The following is a 21,787-nucleotide window of genomic DNA, read 5'->3' as shown; positions in this document are numbered from 1 at the left end:
AAGGCCTCTCTCTTCCTCTTGCTCTTGCTGGGACTGGTGGACCAGGGGGCTCTTACTCCTTGGAAGCCATGTGGACCATAAAGTCCACCACCTGGTTGCTGTAGCCAAATTCATTGTCATACCAGGAAATGAGCTTGATGAAGTGGTCATTGAGAGCAATGCTAGCCCATGTTGAAGGTGGAAGAGTGGGGGTGTCACATAGCCCAAGATGCCCTTGAGGGGACCCTATGATGCCTGCTTCACTACCTTCTTGATGTCATCATATTTGGCAGCTTTCTCCAGGCAGCAGGTCAGATCCATGACAGATATGTTGGGGGTGGGGACACAGAAGGCCATGTCCGTGAGCTTCCCATTCAACACAAGGATGACCTTGCCCACAGCCTTGGAAGTGCCAGTAGAAACAAGGATGATGTTCTGGGCAGCCTCTCAGCCCTCATGCCACAGCTTCCAAGAGGGGCCATTCACAGTCTTCTGGGTGGTGATGATGTCATGGACTGTGGTCATGAATCCCTCCACGATGCCAAAGTTGTCATGGATGACCATGGCCAGAGGGGCCAGGCAGTTGGTGGTGCAGGAGGCATTGCTGACAATCCTGAGGGAGTTGTCACACTTCTCCTGGTTCACACCCATTAGAAACATGGGGGCATCAGCAGAAGGGGCCGAGATGATGACCCTCTTGGCTGCACCCTTCAAGTGAGCCCCAGCCTTGTCCATGGTGGTGATGACACCAGTGGACTCCACAACATATTCAGCACCAGCATCACTCCATTTGATATTGGCAGGATCTCGCTCCTAGAAGATAGTGAAGGGCTTTCCATTGATGACAAGTTTCCTGTTCTCAGCCTTGATTGTGCCATGGAATTTGCTGGGGGTGAAATCACACTGGAACATGGAAACCATGTAGTTGAGATCAATGATGGGGTCATTGATGGCAACAGTGTCTACTTTGCCAGAATTAAAAGCAGTCTTGGTGACTAGACTCCCAATACAGCCAAACCCATTAACTCAAGCCTTCACCACCATGTCTTGAGGACGCGGTTGGCACTGCACCAGAAGATACGGCTGTCTGTCAAACAGGGAGGAGCAGAGTAATTTGGCTATTGTTGATAGCACTGCTATAAACATTGGGGTGCATGTGCCCCTTCAAGTCAGCATTTTTGTATCCTTTAGATGCATTATTTGTAAAAATACCTCAAAACCAGAAAGCCAAATTCTTTATTATTATTATTATTAATTAATTATTAGTTTTAGAGAGAGAAAGAATAAGCAGGGGAAAGAGGGGCAGAGGGAGAGGGCAAGAAAATCTTAAGCAGGCTCCATGGCCAGCAGAGCTCAATCCCACGATCCTGGGACCATGACCTGAGCAGAAATCAAGAGTCAGACGCTAAACCAACTGAGCTATCCAGGCACCCCCAAAAAGCCAAATTTTTAACCATGTAATAATTGAGCTAAAAAACTGAACTGAGTAATGCAGAGACAACAAACTTTGGTAAACCAGACTTCCGGGATCTCAACATAATCAGTGACATTTCCATCACTGTACTGAACACAAGTACCCACCTATCCAGACTTTCGTATCTGTAGTTGTGCCCTGGTCATCTTTGCAGCTGTTTAATTCAATCAATATACTAGCATCTCGTATCTCAGCAGTAGTTAATCTAGTCTTGAAATACCAAGATCTTCCTAGATCTTCTTGATCAGATGAACTGGTTATGAACTTGGTACTTTCTAGCTTTGTGACCTTGTCCAAAAGAATGAACCTTACTGAGTCTCAGTTATTCAACCAATATATGGGTGGGGGGGTGGTAGTAATAAAACTTGTCCAAGCCATCGCATTGGGATAGGTGTAGATCAAATAAGGCAAGACATATATCAGAGTTTCATAAATTATATAATGTTATACTACTTCATATTATTTTTATTAATTATCTTTATTATTTTTATTATTTCTCTTCACTTTTCTGCTTGCTTATGTCTTTTTTCATTATTTAATGTTCCTTTGTCCCTCAAACAGAGGTCAAGGAAAGATAAAATGGAGACCTAACTCATATTCATCAACTCCAGGCTTTGTTTCCTTCCTCCCCCAAATGCTGCATACCTATTTACCCCTCTGGAATTTTTAAGCCTACTTAGAATGGCAGGAAGTATTCTGTTTCTCCTAGTTATATTTAACATTTTTGATAATTACTGTATTTCCTACCATTATATATAATTTTTGAAAAATTATAATTGGCATGAATGTATTAATTAATTCACAATGGTAACTCTGTTTGTTTAGAAGGAAATAATGTGAATACTCCATATTCAGTTCATAATTGTTCATGGTAAGCTTTGAACAAGGGCAATTCAAAGAAAGAAATTCTGAAAACCTCCTGTCAATCCTATTCTTTCTCTAAATATTCTATCTTCTGGGCCCTTGAGCAGTGGCAGGAAACAACTTTTATTATTTTCATTGTATTCAAGGCATGCTTTAGTTCACCCTAGTTGGTTTCTATTAGAATCTACCTCCTTCCCTACACGAAAAGAACACTATATGCCTTAAGCAACTAAAAAAAATAGAATTTAGGCTAGTAATATGGGCATGGAATCTTTAAGTTTAAGGGATTCTCACAAGCACCATATTTATTTCTACACATTTCTAATTCTCCAAATGGAATGAAGAAATGAGATGAACAGTAAACCATTTAAAAAATGTTAGTGTTAAGTATTATTATTTTTTCAGTAACCTTTTACTGGCACTTTTGTTGAAATAATAAAAACTGGCTGATCTAGGTCATAATTGTCATTGTTTTATCCTCTCCTCACCTCTGGTCATGCCTAGCACAGTGCCTTTATATGTTATAGTCTCTCAATAAATGTTGATTTGTATTATTCCTAAACATAATAGACATAAGATTGGTCTCTGAACTCTTTATACTTCTATGTTCTTTTAACTTATAGTTTATTTCTCTCTCATTTAAAATTCCTCTTTTGGGGCACCTGGCTGGCTCAGTTGTAAGAGCATGCAACTCTTGATCTCAGGGTCATGAGTTCAAGCCCCACATTGGGCATAGAGATTACTAAAAAAAAAAAAAAATAGTTTAAAATCCTGTGATCTTTCTTTTTATGCTTATTTATTTTGAGAGAGAGAGAGATGGAGTGTGAGCAGGGGAGGGGCAGAGAGACAGGGAGACACAGAATCTGAAGCAGACTCCAGGCTCCGAGCTGTCAGAACAGAGACCAACACGGGGCAGTAACCCATGAACCGTGAGATCATGACCTGAGCTGAAGTCAGACACTTAATACTGAGCCACCCACGTGCCCCCTGTCCTCTTTTAATATACGGACTTATCTCTAATATTGTCTTATTGACTAAATAATTCATCCATAAGGTACAGGCAATTTTTTTCCCACATTTTTTAAAGAACACTAATGGAACACAGAAAAAATATATATATATTGGCTGCACATGATGTATTTTGTAGCTTTTAGGATATGTCATGGTTTAGGGCTGAATCTTTACAGGCTTTTCATGGAATACAGAGAGGGTTCTTTAGTAGATGCCAGGAATACCACCTGAGTTTTGAGTGCAAAGAGAGAAAAGATGCACTTCTTTTTTCTCTGCTAGAGTCTGTGGGTGCCATTTCTGAGCCCTTGGAATTCACCCAGTTGCTATTTGCTACCCACCCTAGGTAGCCTGATATTTTTGAACTTCCCTCTGCTCGATACCCCCATTTCTGCCAGATAACAAAACCATCTGCTGTGGTTGGACAGTATCTAAAGACTATTCTGTAAGCACCAGAAATGATAAAGTTCTTTTATGAGGTAAAGGGAAGAAAGCAGATTCATTCCTCCCATCGACTGATTAAATCAGCGTCTGGATGTTTTCCCAGATTAGCAAAAATAAATATCCAAACAGCTGGAATCAGGGTCTGGGAATATGAAATTTTGGAGGAGCTGCTGACTTGTTGAGTAACTGCAGCCTCAGTGAACAGAATCAGGATAGTTCCATTTGCTCTTATTTAGCAAGGCAATGACCTGTACACGAGAACAGCCATTTGACATCCCACAGAGTATACATATTGCTGAAGCAGCAATAATGGATGCCCTTAGCTGGTCATGAATGCAAATGCTGGTGCCTGAATATTTTGTCCCCTTTCGAAACCAGCCCACACACTTAGATTCCAGGGTAATTCTGAACTTTTAATAAATATAGAAAAATTCCAATGTAATGTACTTTCTATTTAGGTCTACTGGGAGCCTCAATCAGATGTAGATACCCATGCCACACATGTATCACCGTGGGTACACATCCACCACTAGGTGGTGTATAAGTGAGCTCATGGTATTTCTTTGTACAACGGCTACTGTGTTTGAGTTATTTAGAGCAGTCTGACCCAAATTAACACTCCCTTGTGATGTTGGCTACTGTCTGGATGTGTCATAGGGACTATTTTGGTGTAAGTCTCACTACCTGAGACAGTGACAGCAACTCATACGGCCCCTTGAGAATGTGATAATTTAGGGTTCAAAGGCCAAAGAGGAGGTCGTATCCAGCTTATTCCTTTGGCCAACACAGTAAGATGGCAGCCGCATCTCAGAGGAGTATGTTAAGTGAGACTTCAGGCTCTAACTTTAAGTTACATGTATAATTCAAGAATTGCTCCTGCCTGATTACAGGAGGATGGCTTTTTCTTGACTGCACATTGTTTCAATATGTCATTTTCACAAGCTTCCTTGCTCCTATTTCTCTGACTTTACCACATTACCACTCATATGGTACTTGGCTTTGTTTTATATATACATTTTATCTTTTCCTCTAAATTTTTAGCATATTATCCCCCTTTCCTTAAGTTACTTTGTTCATCTTCTAATGCAAGCATAAGTGCATCATTTGTAATCACTCCTGGCAAAGAAATTTGAGTAACTGATATGTGTAATGAGTTTCTTCTACTTTAATATTCATCTGATACTCAAAGAAGCTATAGTTTCCACATTTTCCCTACTCACCCATGAAATTTGTGTTTAAAAGGAACCATGTTCCTGTAGAGCGCTCCTTTTCAAATACCTACTTCTGCGGCTGAATGTTCCTTGCTTTATAAATGGATTCTAGTAACAGTGAGAACTAATACCAGTGGAAAAGAAACTATCATTGCTGGTTGTTTTATTTGGCCAGAGTTAAGGCTTTAGAGACTCAAATTACAGACACAAAACACCTGGCAACATCTGTTGTCTATAAGAACAACAAATAAAAGAAGACCTCTCTTTTACTGAGGCTTACATTACAAATTATGTAACAGTGATAACATTTGATTTCGAGAGCTTTTCCTTAGAAGCCCAAGAGTTAAGCTTCTAAAACCTTTTTTTGTTTATGATTGTACACTTTCACATCTTTGTGTCGCTTTTTATTACAGGTATAAAATGTCTAGACATTGACTAAAGAGCTGAACATATTGGCATAGCTCTGCCCATTAGTAGATAAGAACTGGATACATATCTTTGGGGTGACTTTCTGTTAAAGCCAATATTAATGATTAATTATGAATTATAGTAATTACCTACACCTTCTGGCAATAATGGTGTCTGCAAAAATATAACTAGAATGTCATTAGCCATAGAAATGCATGAAATGTGTTATCATGTTATCTTAGGAAGAGTTAAGCCAACACTGCTTTATTAGCTGTATAATAGATAGCTACACTTATAGAGTCCCTTACAGTTTAAAAAACAAGTTTACATGAATTATTTTATTTGTCCCTAACAACAATCCTGTAATATTAACTATTATCAACTTTGCACATTACTTTCAATTACCAGATGAGGAAACTAAGTCTCAGGGAGATTTAAATAACTTGTCATTAATTTGTGTGTTCATTCGTTCAAAACTTGTTAAGCACATACAGTGTACCTCATGAGGAAAATTCAAAAGCAAATATCAGAGAATATGTGGTTGCCTTATGAGCCAGTGTCAGAGCAGGATCAAAATCCCTGGCTCTCAAACTGTGCTACATTTTCCAATCCTATCATCCATTCTGGAACCTACCACACCATGAAGCACAACATGCTTCACTGGCATTTTCAGAAGCAAAATGCCAGACTAGATGGATGTTTGATGTTTCACAAGATGTTATTAATATGTTATATTGTATATTTTTATTCTTATTGTTGAATTTTTGGATCATGCGATTAAAACCAAGTGCTGCTTAAAAAACATCCTGTAGATTTCTGAACGCAATTCTTATATAGATACACTATAAGTTTCCAGTGTGTTACATGTGCAAAAAATAGGGTGTAAGCTTCTATAGCCACACCAAAGAAGGTTAGAAATTGAGAAGTTGATAGTGTTATGTTTTTAACACCCCTTTACCACCATACACACAGTAATACATGCACCTTTCCCAAACTTCAAATAAGCAATAACTGATGAGACAAACTTAATAATTTGCACCATTAGGGATAACATTTTGAATTGAATACAAGTTATAAATGCTAATTATTTGAGGTTAGATAAATGAACCAACTGACCACTTTTATCCCTTCCTCTGGAATTGATTTATTGTCCTTCTTCTGGCTGGTCAGTTAGGGACTAAAGACAAAGGTATTGAAACACTCACAGCTAGAATTAGATGTTCTTTCAAACCTACAATTATTTTTAAAGCAATGTGTAATGACAGATAAGAGCCAATGCTATACATGCAACTCAGTTCATTTTGTGGAAACCCAAAGGAGTACCCAAGCACAAATGACAATTTACCTCTGAAAATGTCCCTTTTCAAAATTTCCCCTTATTATGACTACTTCCCAATTTGTAACAATTAGGATTCTTTGGCGTAAGCAACAGAAATTGACTGGCTAATTTGATGTAAAAAGTGGTGATTCTTTGGAAGAATATGGAATAGTTCCCAGGCTCAAAAGAAAAGCAGAAAATATCACCTTGGAAGGCACAGAAGCCATGCATCTCCAGAGATGCAAGTTGCAGACAGTAGTGAAAAATAATAGTCCTTTCAGGTGGCTGCCCTTTCATGATATGTATTAGGTAACTATTGCTGCTGAACAAACCAGTCAAAAATTCAGGGACATAAAACAATAGTTATTTTTTATTTCTCACAAGTGTGCAAGTCAGCAGATCCAGACTGGGTTTCACTACATGTGACAATGTACCTTGAGTTGTCAGGTTCACAAAATAAAAATATAGGATTCCCAGTTACATTTGTAGTTTACATAAAATAATTGTTAGTATAAGTATGTCCCATGCAATGTTTGGAGCAATTATACTAAAAAAGTATCTGCTGTTTATATAAAATTCGTATTTAACAGGATGCCCTGTATTTTGTTTGGCAATCCCATTTGCCATCTCTCATCCTCCTTCTCCTAGGGCCACCAGGCTCAGATGGGTACATTCTTATGCAAATGGCAGAGGCACAAGACCGAGTGAGTCCAATCGTGCCAACACTTCTCAAGACTCTGCTTGTATTCCCTATGCTTGTATCCTTGGCCAAAACAAGCAGCATGGTCCAGGGATGGAAAAGTGTCTGCTACCCACTGAAGGAGGGGATAGGCATGGCAAAAGATTTGGATACAGGAAAGATTGAGAATTGGGGACATTAACAGAGTCTACCACAAGTTGAATCAGTTTCAACCTCTCCTTGAGTCATTCCTTATAAAAACCAAGTTCCAGGGAGGGAGAGTCTAAGTGGCCCAGCTTTGGTCACATGCCCACTCCTTGGCCAAAGGAGAATAGGTCACTTGACTGACAGTCCCAACAAACCAATGGCAGTTGGTGGGAGGTGTTTTCTGCAAAGGAATACCAGGGTTGTCTTTCCAGACAGAAGAGGACATGGATTTTGGCAGATCACATATGTCCACTCCACTATGTCCCTGAATTTGCCTGCATTTCCACATTGGACCAAACATAAGAGATGTGAGACTTACACAAAAGAGGAGAAGGGATGCATTGGAACCCAGAGAATTGTATAAATTATGTACAGACATGTCTTGGTTCACAAAAGCCAAGGCACACCCTGGAGCCCTGGAGATATGGTAAAGTGGGTAAGGAAATTACAAGAAGAATGAGGAAGGGCAATAAAATCATGAGTGGCAGAGGCAGATTGACTGTGTCATAATCCTACTTAATACCGTTTCATTGCACAGCTGAAGGAATCCGTGTGTACAAGTGTACCTAGATGTTAGTATTATTTTAGAAACTGTCACTTAATTTGCAGTGCATGGAAAAAATGTACATTTCTTTAACACAGAATTTATATAGATTTCAGTGAAAGAATATCACCTATTTAATAATTCAGATTTAAAGTTACAACTATTAGATGTGGCATATTTATTTATTTATTATTTTTTGCAGTGGAAACCTTGAGAATTCATTTGAATAATGAATTTCACTAGTGTCCTGAAAGCAGGGTATCTAAATTATGTTTTTTACTCAACATTTTAGGAGGTGTTTGTCTAATAAACAATTAATTTTGGAACTAGCAACACATAATAATAGTGTGGTGTCCAAAAGATTAATGACATATTTTAATGCACTTTCATAAAATTTCTTGGCATTATAAGTAGGTTTATATTTATATATTTCCCAGAAATATTGCTCTTGCCAGCTTGGTAGCACATGTAGGCTAATTCTGAAAGCCAAAACAATGTATACATTTTATATAATTTAACCAGAGGTATTGCGGAAATTGACTAAAAAACCACGGAGGATTAAAAAACCTAGCTAAAGCTCACACCATAAATGAACTCCAGATGATTTAAAGAGTGCAATAAAAAAAGAAATAAACCATTGAAAGAGAAATAACAAATAGACAGAAGTATTTAACTGATTTTATGTTAAGAAAGAAACGTCTATGCGCAAAAACACTAGAAGAAATCATAAAAAAAAGCTCACCAAAGAAATTTAAACCTTTTACAAGACAAAAATGTTCATAAAATTAAGAAGTTAAGAATGAATTGTGGAAACTGCAAACAATATGACAACAAAAGATCATTTCCCTAAGGTATACAGGCTGTCATTAATCAGTAAGAAAACAAAATAATCCAGAAAAATTAGAGAGATCCCTGAAACCGAATAGGTTGAAAACATCAAATAAATGGTTCATGACATTACATTTAGGAAAATATAATAAAAGACACTAATATCCTATGAATAAATATTGTTGGGGGTGATGCGTGAGTCAGTCAGTTGAACGTCCGACTCTTGATCTTGGCTCGGGTCATGATCTCATGGTTGTGGGATTCAGCCCCACTTTGTGCATGGACCCCGATTAAGATTCCCTCTCTCTCTTTCCCTCTGCCCCTCCCCTGCTTGCTCTCTCTCAAAAAAAGAAATGTTAGGAAATACTCCAGAAGAAAATAAAATAACTACGCAGAATATGTGAAGGCCCATGAGCATAAATCAATATTACAGTGGTTTTGATAAATAAACAACTTATGTTTACCAATGAAGATAAGATTATCTTGTTAAACAGTATTTCCTACAGTTGTCCTTACTGAGAATTAAAATAGAGCAAAAAATACTATTTGGAACCACTATTGCAAAGTGAATATGATCTAGAAGAAGACTTAAGTTTAGGAAATCTATAAACCTTAGGTTTTGATCTTAACTCTATAATTACTTAGCTGTGTGAGTTTTACCCATTTTGTCCCCGGTGTCTGCATCTATGAAATGGCGATAAAAAGAGAATACATCTTATTTCCCACGATCTTTATAAAGATGTTAGGAGGTAATAGAATAAAGACCTTGCATTGCTCCTTTAATCTTATATTATCAGTAATGGTGTAAATGCAGACTGCATGAATGGCTATGGGAAACTAGAAAGGAACTATTAAACCATTAAACTAAAAAAAGTTATATGTATTTATATATATCCCCACAGGGGCGCCTGGGTGGCTCAGTCAGTTAAGCGACCGACTTTGGCTCAGGTCATGATCTTGAGGTCTGTGAGTTCGAGCCCCACATCGGGCTCTGTGCTGACAGCTCAGAGCCTGGAGCCTTTTTAAGATTCTGTGTCTCTCTCTCTGACCCTCCCCCGTTCATGCTCTGTCTCTGTCTCAAAAATAAATAAACATTAGAAAAAAAAATTTATATACATCCATACAAATATATATGAATGATTCCTCGTAGAAAAGAAAAAAGGAAGTTAAACCCTGAATACATCTATAATTCAAGAAGCTGGACACCAAATTTATCTCACTTCCTATATGTCTAACATACACAAATGTTTCTGTGCCCCATGGTTAATTTTGTTTTTTAATTAAGAGTCAAAAAAGTTGATAGTGAACAAGGTCATTAGAGGGGTAGCTAAAGAAATACTGATAAAAGCTGTATTTTACTGGCTCAAGATAAAAGGTTGCTCCTTTCTGATAAAAATTCAATGAGATGACTTACTTGAGCTCAGAAAAGTTTGGGGGCAGGCAGGGATTTTCATTCATTTCTTTTTTCAAACACCCTGTGAGTACCTACCATGTTCTAAGTGCCATGGTCTATACAATTCACTGGTCAGGAAAACCAAGGACTTCTCATCTGCGTCTTTCAGTTTAGTGACAGGTACAGGTAAGTAATCCAGCAATGACGATTCAGGGCCATGGTAGAGAAATATAGGGCACAATGTGAGAACATAGGAGTGATGCTTCACTCAATAAGAAGTCAGGAGTGGGGTAGGGGTAGGAATGGTGGTAAATGACAGAATAGTCTTCCTGGAAAAAGCGAGAAAACAGGATGACAAGTTGAAACCTGAAGGAAGAAAGGGGTTGACCTCATGAAGGGCTGGAAGAAGAATATTCCATGTAGAAAAAATAGAATGTTAAATGCCTTGGGGTAAATAAGCATAGTATATTCTAGGAACCAAAATTATTTGATCTGACTGGATGATACAATGAAAAGGGGGTAATACATAAGTCTAGAGAGCTAACCGGGGGCCAACCATGGCTTGTGAATTCATGTTAGGAAGTTTGGATTTATCTTGAGGGCAATGAGATTAATCAGAGAATATTATACTCACATTTGCAATTTATGAAAAAAAAAAAACTTATTTCAGTGTGATGAATGAATGACAGTGAGCCTGAGGAAAGGAAGGCTAGAGGCAAAGAAATTCATTATAATGCTCTTGCAGAATCTAACCAAAAGAAAAAAAAAAAAAGTTTATAGCTCTGGGAATAGGGATTGGGAATAATGAGTGAATCTGAGAGAGATTTAAAAGGCATAAGTCACAGAACTCAGGATCCTTTTTATATGGGGTAGTAAAGGAAAGAGAGCAGTCAAGGAAGATAACACTTTTTTTGCTTGGGCAACTGTTTGCATGATGACACCATTCCCCAAGATAGTGAACAAGACTACAAGTGTCACGTAGGAAGGAAGATGATAATTTTGGTTCTGAGTATGTTGAATCTTGAGTATCTGTGATGTATTTGATGAAAATTTAGAATGGTCCATTGGAACGTAAGTGTAAAAGTTATGAGAAAAATCTGAGCTGCAGATACTGATTTGGGAGTCATACATACTATGGCCTTAGTTTCTGAACTTAGACAATAGATAATATCATTCACAGTGAGTTATATGAAGGAAGAGAACAGTGATCAAACTTTAGAAATACAGATATTTAAGGAACAGGACAAAGTAAGTCCAAAAGCTAAACTGGAAAGGTTGGCCAGAGAGGTAAGATGAAAAACAGTTGAATCTGGCATCTTAGAAAATAAAAGAATGGAAGAAAGTAGTTATGGTCAACAAAATCAAATACTCCTGAGAAAAATAGGATAATAACAAAATTGTTCATAGGACCTAGAAACTCCATGGTTCAAATTGGTGAGCTTCCTGAGAGCAGTTTTTTTTGGAGGTTAAAGAATCCAGATTGCACCGTAGGTTGAAGTGTGAATGGGAGATGAAGATGTAATGTAGAACAATTCTTTCAAGATATTTGGAGACAGAGAGTTTGAAAGTAAGATGGTAACATAGAATTTAGGGAGGTATTTATTTCTGGAACAAATGACTACATCAGATATAAATGCTATGGGAAGAAGCTGGTACAATGTACAAAGAAGTGGAAGATAAGCAATGGAGTGAAACCCATTGGTAGTGACCCCGAGGAAAGTGAAATTCAATGTCAACGTGATTACATTTCTGACTATTGAACACAAACACTTTCTGAGTCTCCAGGATCTGAGATCTAGGACCTGAACATATTGCCCTTAGTTAAAAGAAACAGAGGATCCTGGGTGCCATAAAAAAACAAAGTCCTTGGATATATATTCCTCTTACAAAATGAGAGAAAATTATGAGAATTTTATCATAGGTAATAATTCTCTGGGAACCTGACCACTGAAGATCTTTTCTGTTCTGTAAATTTGCATGTTTTTATATTAGGAATATAAAGTCTCCCCTCTACATTTTTCTTATGAAAACACATTTGTATTTCTTCTTTCTATTCTGTGGCCTGTCTTGCAATTCAGAATTAACCACAAATTGAGTAATATGAGCTCATATAATTATTACATAGCTTCCTGTTGCAGATTTTAGATTGTAGAGGAAGATTCCTAGGATGTCTAAATTGTATTCTTGAACACCATCATTGATTTATAGTTCATTGTACTTTTTCTGAAAATGTTCAGAACACTGGCTTATTCAGCTGGGAATTAAAAACTATAAATATTAAACAACAACACAATTGGACATTCAGGAGCCCCAAGTTCTAAGCCCAGCCATATTTCTTGATGGGATTGCCCTTGACAAGTCACTATTTCTCTCTGTGCCTCATCTTCTTCCTTAAAAACTGGGTATAACCTTTTAGGTCCTCATTGTAAAAGTCTGGGAAGGTATATTGCAAGTCAATGTGTGAATACAAGAGAAAGATCCATTAACCCCAGTAGATAAAAGAGAAATAGAAATCCTATAAATACATACTGCTAAATAATGGGAATCAACTACATTCCATTTCTGCCATTGGGTTTGATTTAGAACTACTGGTTTCTACCCAGAAGCCCTGTAAGATGCCATTGTGGGAGAAATGCTAAGGTCATGAGTCCTCCTACCACTTCCTCCTTGTGGCTCTGTGACCTGGTCAGTTGCCCAAGTCCCATCAGTGTCTCCTAACAGAGATCTGCAGCAATCACATGGTTGTCAGACAGCAGTCTCTACAGGCAGAAAATGTTACTGTTTTATTTGTCACCACAGGGCAGGAAGAGAGAGAAAATAAGATTCTTTTATTATTGAACCCCTTAATGCTGTCTTGTTCTCCTCCCTCCCTCTGACACATACTTTCTTAGGGACTGCATAAGCAACTAAGAGTAAAAAAAAAAAAAAAAAAAAAAAGGAAAATCACAGTCAAACCATAAACTCTGCTATTTGTAATCAGTGCATAACCTCTGTGATGAAATTTGTGAGTAATTCACTTTCCACTTAAGCCTACCAATATGAGATCTAATGTTGCCGCCCTGAACACTAATGAAGGAAGTCAGACGGCAGTACAGCTAGCCCTCGGGGACTCATTTCTCACACCACCAAAAAGTAATTTCCGTCATTTTCAGCCATCTGGTAGCCTGGATTGTGAAGTTGAAGTTTCATTCAAGTATTGCTTAAGAGTGTGGGCCCTGGAGTCTTCTTAGATTCAAATCTGTTTTCTGCTTCTCACCTGGCTCCATCTATATTTCAGTTTCTCACCTGTAAATAAAATGCTCACAGGATATCATTTCTTTATTATAATGAGTTACCAATATAATACTTGAAAAGTACTCTACATAGAGCCTTACATATAGTAAATGCTTAAAGTTACCTATTATTAAATTGTTAGTAATAGTGGTGGTGAAAGTATTAGGGGTAATATTATTTTTTGTAGTATCTGTGACATAGGCCTTATTAATTCAGTTTTTAGGCTCTAATGTGCATTATCTAGCCTGTTCACATACCAAGGTGATATTTAGACACTTTCTATTGTGATTAAATGTTGGTTTCCTCATGTGGCTAGATTGTAAGTAAACAGGTGTTGCCACATCGTAATAACACAACTATGCAACTCATACTAAATAACACTTTTCCTTTTCCTGACATTTGGAGGTAAGAATGCACTATATTCATTTGATATACATAAGGAAATAAATGTAGGCAGGCACCATTCAGTGATAAGAAAAAATTATTAATATGCTAAAAATGTGCACACTAATAATTAAATAAAGTCTATTCTAATGAAAAAAGAGATAATACATTTTCACTATACTCCTCTGTGAAATTCCTACAATACTTGGTCATAGTGGAGAGATTCTTCTAGTAGTAAGACCCATGCTTTTCATCTGCTGAGTCTCTAAAGAGGTCATAAAGCATCCTGGCTTCTTAACATAAAAATTCAAATGGTTCAAGTCATAAAAGCATCTACCTCAAGTTTGTTATTTCCAGTGGCATGGACCAGTGCTTCAAACATGGGGTTTTACTGGCATGGTTACATATTCCATTTGCTTTTGTCTTTGCAGTTCCACCAAAGATCTCCAACATCTCTTCAGATGTCACTGTGAATGAGGGCAGCAATGTGACCCTGGTCTGCATGGCCAATGGCCGTCCTGAACCTGTGATCACCTGGAGACACCTTACACCAACTGGTAAGCAGCCCTCTAGCCTTCAAGATACCACACATTATTTAACATATCTTTGGGCTTCTGAGATTCCATTGGATCAGAAAGGCAAGCATGTATCTGGTTATTAAAGCACTAGTAGAATTGCAATAGGACTTATATAGGGTCCTCCCTGGTCTTTGCTAATGTGTTCATCTCTATAAAGTCTACAACCATTTCTTATTTCATTTTTAATAGAACACCACCTCAAGGCAACAAATACAGAAGAATTAAATGCATTAAATGACTTAGTATTATGTCTAAAATGTAGGCCAATTTTGTGCTTGAGTGTCTTGGGGCAATGTTTTGTATGAATTAGATTTAACTAGTCCTTTGCATGTTTGTTTGTTTGTTTCGCTGTTAACTATGGTTTCCTTAACTAAGGTTCCTAAACCCTAACTATGGTTTCCTAATATGTAGCACCTTGTGAAGAAACCTTTCAGGAATAATACAAAATTGTTAGTGACTTCTGATGTCGTCTCCCTGGCATCTGGTTCTGTGAGGGGTATCAGGCATGGACTAAGCTGCATGAGCTCATTATGGGTCCCTACCTATTAATGCAAATTCAGTCAAAGTCAGAAAAATTATTTCCCAGGAATGTCTTCTGCATCCTCCCCCCCGTTCCAGCACCATCACCATCACCATAACTGAATTTTTGGTCTCTGCTGCTTCTTGAACTTCACTTAAATATTATATCAAATTACTTGGGTCCACTGCATGCATACTTTCCTGCTCTACAGATTACATTTTCTTATATGCAATGCCATGGTTTTGTAAATGACACAGTCTTTGTAGAATAAAGCCTGCTATTTAATTTCTCAGAAAGAGGGGCTATGGATCAATTATTCTTATAAAATGTAATTTATTTTGATAGATAGTCTTCAATTTTAATTGATTTATATCTGACATTCTCTTAAAATTTCCTCATATAAGTATTTAGAGTTCACAACAAAGTCATTTTGGAATGAAAAACTCTAAAAAATTGTGCAAAGCAAGACATACATGGAAACTATCCTGAGGTATTTCTAAAAGGCCAGGATAGTGTTCGCCTAAAGCATCTTTGAAAACTGTATTTTGTGGTTGAGAATACAGGCCTCCATGTCATGTTAGGTCTCAAACGAATTTTTCAAGTGAATTTGGACTAGCCTATGGAATGGTCTCCTTTTTTGACAGCTATTCTTATCAAAGGCTTGCTTCTATTAAGGGAACGTCACTCAAAACCCACCTTAATTGTTAATGCATGCAACTTGTCATTTATTGACAATATATAAGAGCAATAAATGAGGCATTTATTTGGAAGATCAAACTCATTTCCGTTCAGACCCATTTTATACTTCACATGGAAAAAATGCATATGGAAGATTGTCTTAAGGGTGAACCTCTGGATATCACACACCTTTCCCTTGGGTTAAATTAAACATCCAGAGCACATTCGGCCTGGACTGAAGTATCTTATGCCCCAATCCCACACCACCTACTCCTTTCCGGTATAGAATTGCTTTGACTGAATGGCAATTTGGTCCTTTCTGGTATAGAATTGCTTTGGCTGAATGACAATTTGGTATAAAACTATTGGCCCATATTTAAAGATGTTATACAAGGTATCAATTGAAATCATTGAATTTACTATAATGTTATTTTGAGAGATTGTTCATTTTATTACATAGTTTTCCTTTTGGAAAATATCCCATGAGGAAATTCCTCTTATGTATTTCTATTGCCTTTTTTCTAAGCAATGGTTGGTTTTCTATGAATGAACTCCCTAAATTTTTATAAATGATTAAGAGTTCATGGAATTGACTGTTACTAAACTTAGAGCCAAATTTATTTTGCCCATTTGTAAAAGAATATAGGAAATCATATATAAATTGCATGTTAATGAAGAGGATTTTAAACAAACTGTGTGGGATTTTATGGCATCAAATTCATGTACAGACCATTCTCTTGCTTTCCTCTCGTTTTATTGTCTCACCTTTTCTAATTAATTTAAATATCTATATAAATATATTACTTATACCCTCCTATTTTTTGTGGAACAAGTGGTAGAAAGAAGAAGTGAAGGAAGATAGATTATATTCAACTTAAAATCAAGAAATGAATTACATTAATAAAAAGACTATTGCTTTTTTGTGTACTACTGACTACGAAGTAGTTGGGTTTTTTCATTTTTATTTTTATTTTGTCTTTGGGGAGAAATGCTATTCATGACCAGAACCCAAAGATGTATTCTTTTTTATCCTTTGAGCTCAGAAAAATAATGAGATAGAATCAGAGTTTCAAGATTTTTCTGTGCTGGGCCTAGCAGTTTAGATCTTCATCTCTAACTCTAGTAACCTTTTTAATGATAGTGAATATCTGATTTGAATCCTGAATAACCATGGTTATCCATGGTGTTTAAAAGTCAACAAAACACCATATCTTCCCATGTAAATATAGCATTTACATACACTCAGAGATCCCTAGAGATTTCAAAATCAGCTTGAAAAATAGGTATACTCATAGGGATTTCCAATAGTAAGGCCAGGGGATCAGCAAACTACAGTCTGTGGGCCAAATACAGCCTGCCCCACTTTTGTACTGCCTAGAGCTAAAAATAGGTTTTAGATGATTAAATGTTGGAAAAATATAAAAAGAATAATTCTGTTTTCTGACATGCAAAAATTTAATATTCATATTTGGGCATCCATAAGGTTTTATTGAAATACACCCATGCTTATTCATTTTCTTCTTGTCTATGGCTGCTTTTGTTCAAAAACGGAATAGTTGAGTAGTTATAACAAAGATGGCTGGGCTTACAAACCCTCAAATATTTTCTATCTGGCCCTTTACAAAAGTTTGCAGACTGTTGCTCAAGACTATTGCTTGGGGCATAGGACAAGGATTTTCTGCACCAATTTATGACCCCATGACGCTCTGGGGATATCCTCTATTAAGTTCCTAAATACATCTCAAGGGAAAGAACCTTATTCTTCTCTAAGCCTTTATCTAGGCCCTGTCTGTAGGTCAAATTCTCTTATGTCACATGCAAAACTAGCTCCCTGCTGCATTCACAGACTCAAGGGCAAACTCCAATTTCCCTTCTAAAGAGTATTAATTTGTAGGCCCACTCTTTCATCTCTTTCCATCTGACCTAAATAACCACCTGATCATAATCATATTCCTGCTAACAGGAGAGAAAATTTTCCTTTACTGTTCTACAAAGGAAACTAGGTTTTTTTTGTGGGGGGTTGGATTTTTTTGGTTTTACGTGGGTTTTCCCCTACTTTCCAAAATTTGGAAACAGGCAGTGATCCTTTTCAGTCTATAACATGAAACCTTTCTTGGAGACACTCAAGGAAGAAGCTCTGCCCTGTGTGACAGTAAAACTGTCTGCAACCCGTGGCCGTGTGAGCAAAAAAAAAATCTAGTAGCTTTGTTCAATTATTAATTGTACCTTCAACAGTATAGAGTGTGACTGCCTTGCAGAGGAAATGTACCTGTAATTAGCTCGACCCCATAGGGGCATCGAGCTATGAAAGGGGGAAGAATCCAAGCAGGGTTCACATGTACCTGATTGCCTGTCATTTGATGACATAAGGGGGAGAAAAGGAAGAGGGTGAAAGGTGTATTTTTATGAAGACTATTTATTGCCTCTTAATTTAGTTTTTTTTTTTTTTTTAAATTTGGTCACACCATTTTGTTTCTCTTTATTCTGACATTTGAAATTTATTTTTCAAATATGCTGCAAGTGTTTTTAAAGAGGGAAGTTTAAAGAATGGTAAATCTTTTCATATATACAGAATCAAAACATATACCTGACTTAGAAGGATGAGAAAGTGGTTGATGAATTCCATGGTTGCCTTTCTTATGCTTCCGACTTCTTAATTTTTCCATTCTCTCCAGTTATTCTGTATAGTCAAAATGATACACCACGTATGTGGTTGTTAAATGTGACCTATTTTCTCCCTTAATTAAGTTAGACTTTCATAATCCTGTAACTCCCAGAGGGCAATTGCACCGTAACATGTATTTTCTATGGAGTGTTTGATCTCCCTTCTGTGAGTAATGCTGTTCCCATCTTCATTTAACTTTGTTTCTACATCTTTCTTCTCACATTCCAGAGGAAGTCCCTTTCTCAACTGTACCTCATGTGGTATCAGGGTTGCCCAGGGTTACAGAAGGAGTTTCTATGCATTTTGTTTCTACAAAGGTTTTTTTTGCATCCTCAATAGCTTTCTATACCTGCCAAACTCAGCCACACTGAGGACTTAGTCCTTCAGGCTGAGAACAAATTAGCAGGTGCTGTAAAAATTCTCTTGTCCAAGCCAAAAGCCAGATTTGACATTAATACAGAATATAAAAATCTTGCTTAAGAAATATTTTGTTTTTTGATAGGGTAGGTGGGAAAATTCGTACTGGAAGCCAATAAGAGACCTGCAGGGAGTCTGGAATCCCATTTCTTATTGGATGTTGGTTTTTACACTTGGTCAGAGATTCCCAAATTTGAATCCTTGCCTGGTGATACTCTTGAACTCCATTAATGCTCTAGCTCTGTCTGTCTTCTAATATTATAGGTTAACCAATTATTAATATATGTAGCTTAGACCCTGCCCTCATGGGTTTGAGAGTACTATGCAATGTTTAACTAAACTCATTTCTTTAAGCTGATTTCCAGAAGTACATGTTACAAGTAACATCAGCTCTTTTTAGTTAGCACACCAGAATTAGCATGACTTCATATTTCACACAGAGAACATATCTACAGTTCAAGTTTGAGGAAATTCTTTCTCTGGGGTTTTCTTGTATGGACCTTCCAAAAGATTCTTTGAGTTAATCTTGGTAGTATATGGATGTGGAAGAATCAAACCAGTGACTTTGCTCTTGACCAGATAGTGATAATTTAAGTGAAAATAATGATTCAACCTATTATTTTGATTGTATTCATTTGTTTCTTGCATTTAAACAGTCAATTTTCCCTTTACAAAGAGCAGAAAAATAAATAAAAAATCTTTCTCTGTTTTCTTTTCAATATCTTACTTGTATATCAGTTTTAAAGTATGTTACCCATCAACACAGAATATCTAGATTAATCTTGATATCCATCTCACAATTTGTACTTTTGGCAAAAAATATTCATAAAACGCTCACTTTGTAAAAGGACAAAATGAAGAGAGAGATAGACATGGTCCGTGCACAAATGGAGTTTACAGTTCAACAAGAAAGCAGAGCACTAAACTAATAATTGCATGAATAACCACTTAATTAGATTTTTACAATATAAAGAAAAATTATAGCATTCAATAAGACTATAAAACAGGGCCATATAGCAAAATCTGCAAAGCCAGCAAAGCTCCCCTCAGGGGAGCTTATGCTGAGACCTTAAGGGTGAATACAACCTGACCAAGAAAAAAAGGGGGTGACAAATATCCCAGGCAGAGAAGAGAGCATATATAATAATTCATTTAGGAATCCAGGCAAGCATATTTATGTGAAACCATGATGTTAGTTTTTTTTATACTAATGTTTTTTCTTTAAGCATATATATATTTTTTACTTTTAAAACTATTCCTGTTTTCTCTTTCAAAGAGCAGAAAAAATAAACAGAAATCTTCCTATATTTTATTTCCAGTACCTTACTTGTGCATTGGTTTTAAATATACAAAGTAGTATATACTGGTGTATATACATGTTCCCAGTGTAGCAGGTATACAAGCAGTTATTTATGTGTGTGAATGTCTTAAATTTAGGTAAGAAACAAATTCTTTGCCCATGCAGGTGATTCCGTAATAGCCTAATCAAGTAAATACAAATTCTTTCTCAGTAGCCTTAAAACAATTGGGTAATTTAGAAAATGAAGACTCTAAACTGTAACCACATGATCACTGGCCTCCAGTAATAACTGGAAAGACTCATAATAACTGACACTGGCAACCTTTAAACCATGGGAAGATCTCTACAATCAGATATGCTGGCCATTCTGATAGTGTTGGACAAATGCTGTACCACCACCTCAGCACCCCAGTCTTACCCTACCTGGATTTGTCATCATATGCCCAGCGTACTCTTCCTGAAGAGAAATGAACCACCCTAGATGTGTTCTTGGAGGACTAGCTTGGATTTGAATGCTCCAGGACATTTTGGAAGCATGGGTTATGAAGGGATAGGTAGCTTAACCACAAACTTTGCACATGATCTAGGAGAACAGAAATAGAGTCCACATCTCTCAAACTCTCGCCATTTCATATATTTGTTGCCATTATTCCAAACAGTCTGTTTTACAATTTAATAGATATAAAAATAGAATTTGTCCAAAGTTATTATGAGAATTAAGAGAACATGTAAGTAAAGTTCTTAGTACAGTGTCAGATATTATTGGTATTATTTTTATTTATTTTAATTATTAGTTATCTATATATATCAGCTTTATGTAGTGGTAATTTGGAGGGAGACTGGCAATTTGAACACAACCTCAATCCCATCTTGATCCATTCAAACACAACAATTGAGATTTTTTTTTAATGCTCTTTCTCATCAAAATTGGTCTTAATATTTTATATCTCATATTGTGTTACATTACATTGCATCAACATACCAGTTGTGGTGTTCCTTTTTTCAAAAGGACATGACCATATCTTATTAGGGAAAGATTTTCTAGCATGCCTTATTGATGTCTTCATTCTTCTCCTGGGGACAGTTTTCCTAGGGTCTGGCTATATAATGGCAAATACCTTATTTGCTGTAGCTATATAGAACCTATACCTTGTGAATTACAATGCTTATTATTTTTTTTTTACAAAACTCTTGTTACAGGTGATGATTATACCATAACACCAGAAAAAAAAAAAAAAGAAAAAGATCTACAGTGTTCAGGATTAAGCTATTGAAAGTAACAGCAAGGCTGCACAATAAAAACAAAACAAAAGAAAACAGTAAATTATAGTTGGGGGAAGCATATTAAAATGATCAGAGTAATCATAAAATTGTTGAAATGGGCAGATATTAGTATGGTGAAATTCATCAAGTTAAGTGTAGGTTGATTTACTTGGGAGCCAAACAAACTGCTATAGAAGAGCAGACAATAGGACTGGCATTGTATTTGATAAGGCTTACTTATCCAAGAAAAAGTCAGGGTAAGTTGTATAATTAACTTTGGAATCTTGACTGTGAATGTCAGCTAGAGTCTATCCTAAGATCCCTCACGAAGTGTCAGAGTCTGACTGATTTA

General features: G+C 36.7%; 1 protein-coding gene and 1 pseudogene across 4 annotated transcripts in view; one reads left to right on the top strand and one right to left on the bottom strand.

Annotated features, from left to right (window-relative positions):
* LOC102957482 (limbic system associated membrane protein) overlaps nt 1-21,787 on the top strand; it is a 649,275-nt gene that overhangs the window by 404,561 nt on the left and 222,927 nt on the right. For all 4 annotated transcript variants that reach the window (XM_007098641.3, XM_007098640.3, XM_042999166.1 and 1 more), the window contains exon 3: nt 14,446-14,571. In XM_007098641.3, coding sequence (XP_007098703.1) covers nt 14,446-14,571 — 126 coding nt within the window. The remainder of the gene's footprint in view (nt 1-14,445; nt 14,572-21,787) is intronic.
* Nucleotides 53-1,083, bottom strand: LOC107181229 (annotated as a pseudogene).

This window comes from Panthera tigris, chromosome C2 (genome assembly GCF_018350195.1).
Source record: "Panthera tigris isolate Pti1 chromosome C2, P.tigris_Pti1_mat1.1, whole genome shotgun sequence".
Taxonomy (NCBI): domain Eukaryota; kingdom Metazoa; phylum Chordata; class Mammalia; order Carnivora; family Felidae; genus Panthera; species Panthera tigris.
This window is presented reverse-complemented; position numbering and strand designations above follow the sequence as displayed.